The 9,968-nt window shown below is 44.1% G+C and overlaps 1 protein-coding gene across 1 annotated transcript; it reads right to left on the reverse strand.

The window, feature by feature from the left end:
• Positions 1–1,285: 1,285 nt before the first annotated feature.
• Positions 1,286–8,792, reverse strand: LOC136432134 (uncharacterized). Its single transcript, XM_066423142.1, has 4 exons — positions 8,439–8,792; positions 4,364–4,527; positions 2,734–2,882; positions 1,286–1,660 (listed from the first exon to the last, which is right to left on the reverse strand). The coding sequence occupies exons 2-4, from the start codon at positions 4,493–4,495 to the stop codon at positions 1,333–1,335; spliced, it is 609 nt and encodes a 202-aa protein (XP_066279239.1). The 5' UTR covers positions 4,496–4,527; positions 8,439–8,792; the 3' UTR covers positions 1,286–1,332.
• Positions 8,793–9,968: the final 1,176 nt, after the last annotated feature.

Raw genomic sequence — 9,968 nt, forward strand, 5'->3', positions numbered from 1 at the left:
GCCGTGTATGAACATATAGCAAGAAAATAGAGTGTAGTGAACGTCAGCGACTTTTCTGAAAATGTTAAGTCTGCTGCTACCGAGTCCAAATATGATAAAAACGTTCCGTATTTTAAGAAAAAGGTTGGTCTATGTGATATTACAGGTTCGAATTCGTAAGACTTAGAATGTCAGAAGAAATTTCGGAAACGACCTTACAGGTTATCAATATCTTTTTCAGCAGCATGTCGAACAAATCAAAAGTTCTCCCTCTACCACTTCTTGCACTGTACAGAACATATATACATGTATACAAATATCCTGATAAATGCTTATAGTTCTGAAGGACGTGTGAGATTTCCTGTACTTTTTAAGTGTAACTGAGTCTTTTCTCGTCCATCAGGTTGATACATTTCACTGGTTAACCAAGTTCTTTGCATACAACCACTTTTTTTCCTGCCGACGTTTCGGTGGCCTGTCCTTTCTCAGGGCAATCCTGACGGGCTCTACGTCTGCTCTTGTCAGGGGGTACCACAGTTAACGTTTCGGATTAGGACAACTCTCACACTGTCGACTATCTAGGTTAGGTCCAATTGGCTCCAAAGCGCACATACGGTACGCACAGTATTAAACCGTTAAAATGTGTCTTTGTACAAGGTGAATATAAACACAGTATCAAACCCGTTTCCTAGCAATCGTAACTCGATCAAGGAGTCAGCGCTGTCTTCTGTGCTTTTTGATCCAGTTGAGTTGCAATCGTTGTCCCCTTCTTCCGACTGATTCGGACCGGTTATACATCACAACCTTCGTGTAGCCGGGACGACGGGCGATACCAACTTCCAGCTGACTTGAACCCACTCCCGACGTCACGTGTGAGACGTGAGAGGATCAGCACATTTGTAGAAGGCGGAAGAGACGGTAAAAGAGTGTATGCGGCGAGGTACAGTCTTTGCGTTGCATAAAAAATTGAAATTTTGTCATGATAGTTCCACACCAGCTTCTAAGGAAATGCAACTCATCACAAATCGTCGCCACTGTCGTCCATCTCTACGCACGCCTCCAGTGTGCGTAACGGCGGCTTGAATCCGGTTGGACTCGGTGGTCGGTCCCTTTTACTCACTTTTTTTGTGATCCAAAAGCCATACAAAGACTGTTTTATATAAGTTTCCATGGAAACGTAACTCATCACAAATCGTCGACGCGGTCGTCAATCCCGACGCTCGCCTTGAGGGTGCGTAAGGGCGGCAATTTGGTCCGGTTGGGCTCGGCGGTCGGTTCCTTTTTACTCACTTTTCGTGATCTAAAAGTCATACAAAGACAGTTTTATATCGGTTTCCATGGAAACGCATCTCATCACAAATCGTCGTCGCTGTCGTCGATCCCGACGCTCGCCTTGAGGGTGCGTAAGGGCGGGAGCTTGGTCCGGTTGGGCTCGGCGGTCGGTCCCTTCTCCCCCGGGCCGCCGTCCTGCGCGGCCGTGACGATGTCTATCTCGTCGTGGGCGTCGGCGACGAGGGGCGGCAGGCAGACGGAGTGCATGTCGTACGGGCGGATGCGCCCGTCCCGCCGCCCCTTCTCCAGCAGCTTGCGGGCGCGCTTGGCCCGCCGCACGCCCGGGTCCATGTCCCTCAGCATCTGGTCCACCTCGTGCTTCAGGGAGTCCATCTTTAACCCGCCGTACCTGAGGAAGAACCGACAGAGAAATGTTTCTTACAGTACGCCTTGCTTCAATGTGACTATTTGTAAAGATGACTAACTCCTGATTCATATAGGTGATTTATGGTATAATCTCAACTTATTTTTTTAAAATTTTGATTTTATACAATTCAAATCATTCATATTATCAAGTTTCGGGGAGAAGCCCACGAAAAGCTACATAGTCATAGGGTTCTGCCCCCTGCACGTCTTTGTATTGTATTTCATATTGTTTTTAAATATCTGTACATATCGTGGAAAACATTGGCCTCAGTGAAAGGACTGAAAGCGGTAAAAATGAGTGAGTGGGAATAAACAATAGGCAATAAAAACTTTCTTTGGAAAGCTGTGTTTGAGCTATCTTTGGTTCCATACAAGTTGGGTGTCGGCCATGTTTGAAAGCACTTCCTTAACCATCCCGCTATAGTACATGCCACAACTCTCTGAAACTCGAAAGCGTTTCCATACTGTAGACGCATTTGCCTTACTGGCATCTGGTATAAAAAAAGGCCTCTAAACTTAACTAAACAGCAGGCATATAGAAGTAATGTCATGACAGAAAAATCTGTAACTCAGTATCTCTGATATCAAAATTGATTAAGCAGAAAAGAAGCTAACAAAGGAGTATGTAAAAAAGCAAATGAGTAGGCAACAGCTACCCAAGCAACTGGATACAATTTGGAAACGGTCAAACGTTTCAGACAGCGTCCGCTGTCTTTCGTTAGTGACTAAACGATTATCTGGGTTTAGCAGGTTTAGTAACTGTTGCTTGAGTATCTGTCACCTGCATCTTAATACCTGGATGTCTTACCTTCTTCGACGAAATAAGCAAATAATTTAGGAAGAAAGTAGTTGTGTTACTTATGTCTTAACAATCTTCTCTTTCTTCTGTTACAAGTTTGTCATTAGTTTGTAATATCTTCGTTATACTGATGATTTTATAATTGCTGTTAGTCTGGGCCCCATTGAAAATCAATTTGTCAAAATTGAATGGGTTTCCCAGCTGTCTGAAAACTTATTAAATAAAAATAGATAAATGAATGAAGGAATCCGACTGACTTCCCGAGGTTGTCGTTGACGTTCCCTCCTAGCGCCCTGTCGGACGCCTGCCGCTCCAGCCTTCTCAGCATGGCCTGCCGCAGGTTGTTCTCCACCACCGTCCTGCGCACGCGCTGGAACTGGCGCTGGATACGCAACTCCTGAAGACCCTGTAAGGAAAGTACAGCGGTGTTTTAGCACAACTTTTTTGTTGCTAACACAAAGCACGAGTTACAGACAAGGCCTGGAACTAGCTATAGATCACATAACCTGTATACCTACCACGTCGATGAGTTGTACATAAGTACAAGTTTCAATTGGACGGATAGTTTTGATTGAATCACACCGGATCGCGCACCCCAGGCCTACTCTGGTAAGTGATTTAACATGCTCGAGGTGTTGTTCTGGTCAAACGCTTGACGTCTCCTTAAATGCCTGCATCCGAGACCAATGGTGCATTGGTCGGGAGTGGACGTCGGGAGAGGATATGGCTAACGGGGCTGGAATGCATGAATTTGGTCTTGGCCAAGGGCACCCAGTGAAATAAATAAACTAGACTAATCTACTACTGAGCTAAACGTGATCTTTAAATACACCTGACCTGTAGATAGCACAAGGCCTGTAGATAGACATACACCTGTTGGTTCTGAGACGATCGGGAAGACAGGAGGCTGGGAAGGAAGTACAAGTGAAAGTCCCAACTTGCGACCGGATATACAGGTGAAAGTGCCACTTCTGCCGTCTTGTCGGTAATGCAGAGACCACAAACAACGCGCCACACGGAGAGCAAACGGCTCACTTAGTGTAGCGCCAACAGTAACAGCCTATTCAACTTCCCACTCAGACCGCAGATTGGCGGATTTTGTTACACAAAGTGAGCTGCGTTTGTGACCAAAATAGAGACGTGACTTTGTTACGGCCGCTGAGAGGAACTAGGCGAGCTTTTAACTCAAAACACGACGTAAAAACATGTGTTAAGTAAAAAATACATTCGAATGGAGTAAAAGAGTGTGATGAAGAATGAGGAAGGCTGGTCTTTAAGGAAGGTTGACACTATAGTACTAGAGAGAGTATTTCGCTAATGATATGTTGGTGAATGTGAGGATGCACTTCATGTATATTCCGCAAGGCCGCGTGGCAAGAGCACAGGCCAGTATTCGCCAGAAGTATTGCAAGTGTACAAGGGTCGATTTAGATCCCAGAACCGAACTTGTCGTAGATTCTATCTTGCCGATGGCCGTTTTAATAATAGCCTTGCTGATGGCGAAATAAAGCCAAACCTGCGACGAATGTGACCACGACATAAAGCCTCCTGCAAGACATTCAGGACCTTCCCACGACTTTGCTCCCGACCACTTCCCAATAAAGGTCGGCATTGGATTGGGGGTATCCTGGAATACATCCTATTCTAGCCCCAGTTTGCTCCTCTGATCCAAGGAAATAAATGACTTTCCCGACTTTTATTTTTCAAAATCTATAGTCAACTGGCGCGGACGATTTCTATCAAAGACTAGTATTTAACCTCGCCGATCAACTCCCAACCACAGATGACCTTGCTGGCGACTTACTCCCAACCATGGTCTGGAGCAGGTCGGGACGCCATGGGCGGCTACATGTGACAGGGGCTTAACAAAGAATTTTATTAACTCACCCTGGCCTCGTCCAGCTGCTTCTGCGCATGACTGTAGCGGACCTTCTCCATCTTGTTGTACACGGACGCCTCCATGCGGTTCCGCTTCTCAGCGCGCTGGATCACCAGGAAGCGGCCCTCGTTCAGCGCCATGGCGGCGGTCCGGCAACCCAGGCATGGGAGGGCTGCAAGGGGACGACAGAAAAGAGGATAAATCGTTCAAATAGCTTAGGTAGAAATAGATTTGGACTAGTAGGACGATACTTTGATCACTAGTGTCGTCTTGGCATAACCGTTAGGGTATTTGGCCCAGAACCTAGAGTTCGAATCCCCTAACATGCCACTGATGTTGTGTCCTTGGGAAATGCACTTAACACAACTTTACTCACTCCACCCAGGTGTAAAAATGGATATATCTGATTTCGACTGGGGAGGTAAAAGTCGCTGGAAGGAGAGGGTTGGGCTCTGCCTGCCAAAACCGTACCCTAGACACAATGGATAACAACAAGTTGTTCCAATAAAGAGGCATCCTCATATTCATGTGGAGCAATCGAGTTTCAATAAAGAGGCAGTCCTCACATATATATGAGTGAAAGAGTTTCCATCAAGAGGCAGTCCTCAAAAATTGTGGCGCAATCGAATTTCAAGAAATAGGCAGTCCACAGATACATGTGGCCCAATCGAGTTATAATAAAGAGGTAGTCATCACATATATGTAGAGTGAAAGAGTTCCAATAAAGAGGCAGTCCTCACATGAGGCGCATCGAGTTTCAAGAAAGAGGCAGTCCCCACATACATGTATAGTAAAAGTTTCAATAAAGAGTTATCCTCACATACATGTGGTGAAATGGAGTTCCAATAAAGAGGCAGTCCTCACATACATGTAGAGTAAGAGTTACAATAAAGAGGCAGTCCTCATAATCACATACATGTGGCACAATAGAGTTTCAATAAAGAGGTAGTCCTCACATATATGTGGCGCAATAGAGTTTCAATAAAAAGGCAGTCCCCACATACATGTGGCGCAATAGAGTTTCAATAAAAAGGCAGTCCCCACATACATGTGGCGCAATAGAGTTTCAATAAAAAGGCAGTCCTCACATACATGTGGCGCAATAGAGTTTCAATAAAAAGGCAGTCCCCACATACATGTGGCGCAATAGAGTTTCAATAAAAAGGCAGTCCTCACATACATGTGGCGCAATAGAGCTTCAATAAAAAGGCAGTCCCCACATACATGTGGCGCAATAGAGTTTCAATAAAGAGGTAGTCATCACATACATGTGGCGCAATCAAGTTATAATAAAGAGGTAGTCATCACATAAATGTGGCGCAATCGAGTTTCAAATAAGAGGCATCCTCACATACATGTAGAGTAAAAGAGTTTCAATAAAGAGGCATCCTCACATACATGTGGTGAAATCGAGTTACAATAAAGAGGTAGTCCTCACATACATGTAGTGGTGCGGATCGGTCCGGCCGGACCGGTTCCGGACTTGTAAAACGTTTAGGTTCAAGTCCAAAAAAACCTAAACGTCTGGAAACAAGTCCGGACTTGAAAAAAAATTATGTCACTCATACACTCCTTTTTGTTTTAAACCATCTTAAACCTTCCTTAAATCGTGAAATTTGCACTAGAAAAATATTAAAACATTGCTGTTTTTGTGTTTATAACTGAACTTTTGTGTTAATTACTGACTGTATATAATTCCGTATATATAGTTTTCAAATTACGTGTAAAATATCTGCCAATATGCAATTTGACATGTAACACGAAAAAATATTTCAAAATTATTGTTCAGGTCCGGACTTTCAAGTCCGGACCTGAACCTAAACCTCTGGACTCGAGTCCGAACCTAAACCTAAACTCGGGTTTAGATCCACACCACTACATACATGTGGCGCAATAGAGTTTCAATAAAGAGGTAGTCCTCACATACATGTGGCGCAATCGAGTTTAAAAAAAGAGGTAGTCCTCATATACATGTGGATGTGGCGCAATCGAGTTTCAATAAAGAGGCAGTACTCACATACATGGCATGATACATCAACCAATCAATCAATCAATCAATCAATCAATCAATTTGCTCATACTTAATTTACGGTGGACAAGTAAAAAAGATAGAAAAAAAAGGAATTGAACGGATGCAATTACCACTACTATTACTATTCGAATCTACAATACATAAGTTCCAGAGGAATTCTCTACATGCAGCTAATATAGCTATAGAGAAGGGAATTCAAGGATCACATCATTATAATGCGTAGTTTCCATCCATGACGGGCTACAGAGTGCAAAGCAGTACTAGTACAACACAAAATGTCTACGCCTTACAGACGACGTGTAAGAGAACATTGTAATAGCACAATGTAAGCATTTGCTCGACATGCTATAACCAACAGTAGCAGATTCTTTCATTTTTGTTCATCGGTGATTAGCGTTTTAGTCACAGCCCTGGTTTGCTAAAAAGCGAAAAAGCGGATATCACTGGAAATTTTCACAGGCAGCCGATCTTTCCAATTTTAGCCATGCCCATGAGCTAGGAAATTGAATCCAGGCCTGTAAAAATTCCCCGGTGTGCGCTCATTGACCTGGGCGGGCGTGATATACTTCCAGTACGAGGAGATCTCGGTAAACTCACGGTGGGACGATTAGCATGCTAGCCCCACAATTAAGGCGGTTATTGCAAAACAACCCGGATCCACACTTCTGCTTGGAGATAGGGCAAACACTTAACAAGATTAGGCGGTCTTAAATACTTCCGTATCCAGGTACTCCGCCTTAATTGTTTGGTACCTCAATACCCCACTAACAGCGCGAGGTAGAATAATTGTACATGCAGGTGTGATGGAACGCTGTTTAAAAACAATTATGTACGTTTGATGGAACGCTCTTTAACGATACCCGTTTCATATGTATAAAGTAAACTTTTTCTACTATATGGGGGACAACGCAGTAAATATTTCACATTGTAACTCGACTGTAAATAGTTTCGTATCTAGGTATTTTCCTTTGTTTTATTTGCTGACAAACTAAAGGACGTATTCCCTTCCCCCCCAAAGCATGCATAAAACATATAGAGTCAGCCAGATCCTTACATCTGCTCGGAGATGAAGAAACTACGCAGAATGAATAAACGGAAGAAAGGGGAAAGGGAAACAAATCAAACGCACATTTAACTCGGAGCAACACAAGTTGTAAGGAGAGGAATGATGGAAAAAGAGAAGGAAAACGCTCAGCTATCTTGCTGCCAAGTTCGGAATGGCAGATCGATGACTAATGACTTCTAATCAAACATTATCTTCAACAACATCTGAATCAAGTAGATTATATCTACACGGTTCACCGTTACCACAGGCAACGTTTAAGTTGTCCGTTTAATAATCTGAAACAGGTTGCCCTCCTGACACTTGTCCGTCGGCCCCACACAAGTTACCTGCACGACCAGTAAGTCCAAGAGGTTAGAGCCTTGATCGTGAACCTCCTTGGTAAGTCTAAGTTGTTTGGCGAGGCTGTGTGGCAGTCAACCACCCTTAGCTTAATTGAAAACACTACCTTTTGTATAATTAAATCGTATTTGTAGCTTTGATCGTACAAAAGAAACACTAAGACCCCCTTCCCTCTGGACATAGGACCTTAGGCCGACCAAAATTGGATTTGTATGACCTGTGACCTTATGATTGGAACATGATCTCCGATGTAAAAATATGGTTTGAAAGACAACAAAACAAAACTTACAAAATAGTCACTTCTTTTTCAAAGAAATTCGTTTGACTTACTGAAGAAAATTCAGCTCGCTTGAACGGTAGCCTCCTCAGCGGAAGGAGGTATTAGCGGTCGTGACAACATGATACTTTGGCCCAACAACAAAGATAAGAGATATCGTAGAAGGGAATGTACAACAGAGTCTGAGCCAGCGATATGGATTGCTAAAACCCTGCATTTATGTTGATATGGTTTTACAAAGGACCGAATTTAGATATATGGGCCAAGGAATCACAGAATCTTGGACGTCCACGGTAGGGCGATGAATAAACTCATGTTACAAGACAAGTAGAATGTGACAAAACCATAAGACTGGCAAACAAACCTTACCTTACGTTAGGTCCAGAAGAACGTTACATGTCCACGCCATCTTATTAACGTTGTTGAACTCAATAATGATAACGTTGGGATTCGAGAACCCCCCGTGTTCCAAGAAAATCCGCAAGGAATTAAGATTTGACAGCAGCGTGCAAGAAAAGTACAGTCCGTCTTGCCACCAGCCTGCGAATCGGGTAGAAATAACTCCGTCTTATCTCGTAGTTAAGGAGGGGGAGAGTTCAACAAAGGCGTTGTCTTAAACAGACCGACATGTCTTGAAGAGAAATGGCTATTCCATTACCCCTCCGGCTATTCAAAACCGGGCGTCGTTGTGGGAGGTTATTCTGCGCGGTGTGAATGTTTTGAATCGGATGACGTCTTTTCCTTGTCGGTTGCCAGCGCGGCGGCGGGGTCCCGTACAACATGCGACAAACTGGCAGCTGAATTTCAGTGGAAGCCACCGTGACGTTGTGTATGTAACGCCGCGGAATCCATTGTTAGAGGAAGGACACTTGAGAAGTGAAAGTAGAATGGCAGACTGTGTTCCCATCGGCGACGTCTTAAAACAATGTTGCAAAGTCAAGGTCGGATTTCTATAAGGACTCGAAACGCTTTTTTTTAGGTACGAAGCGACATTAAAAAATTGAAGAATAAACGTCTTGGAATGCGGAGGCCGCATAGCGTCATGTCCGCACCTCAAATGAGACTGAAACACCTGCTTTGTTGTCACCTGCCTTGACCGAGGCACGTGGCCAAAAATAGTCGCGTCGCCCAGCACGGTACCTGTAATGATACATATCCGCGTGACGAGCGGGCTTAAGTCGCTGGTCATGCGACAGGACTACGACAGTAAATGGATGACATTCGTGGGCTAGTCGTGGCTATATCGCACGACAGATTCAGAGACGGGAAAAAAGTTCTGTCATAGCCTCACTGAAACCCCTACCATAGACAAAAATGTAATCTCGCCTTAAGTAAAGCAAGGGCTGACAGGTCCACACAGACGGGGTAGTAGCCCGTTTTGTGTGGCGGCAGTCAGCCGTCCAGGTACGCACGGAAACCTGAAAGCGTCGGTGTTTCTTTTTCAAAGCCTAAAGGCATTAGACCACAACTTGTGAATAAAGATTATTTACATAAGTGGGCAAGTCCTTTGTGAGCTTGGCGCAAGTTGATGTTTAAGTGCCTCGCTTAAAAGTCCAGCTTGGGGGTTTCAGATACCAGTTTTTAGGATTCGATGTCCCAGCACTGTGATACCCAATACCGACGTGAGCTGCCGCAATTGTGTGACGGGATTTGGAACGATATACTTTGGTGTAGCTTTTGACTAAAAGATCGCAGGACTCTGAGTGATTACAGTGGGAAACACGTGTTGACTTTGATAAAAGCCACAGTCGAGCACTGTTCTTAATTGTCACACTGTCACGGTCTGTTTAGAAAGCCTGATTCTGATCAACCTCGCAACAGTAAGATTTAAGACTTATGAGAATGAGTGTTCAAATATATACAGACTATCTAAATCATGAGCAAAGGACGTAATACACG

The sequence above is a fragment of the Branchiostoma lanceolatum genome, chromosome 4 (assembly GCF_035083965.1).
Source record: "Branchiostoma lanceolatum isolate klBraLanc5 chromosome 4, klBraLanc5.hap2, whole genome shotgun sequence".
NCBI lineage: Eukaryota > Metazoa > Chordata > Leptocardii > Amphioxiformes > Branchiostomatidae > Branchiostoma > Branchiostoma lanceolatum.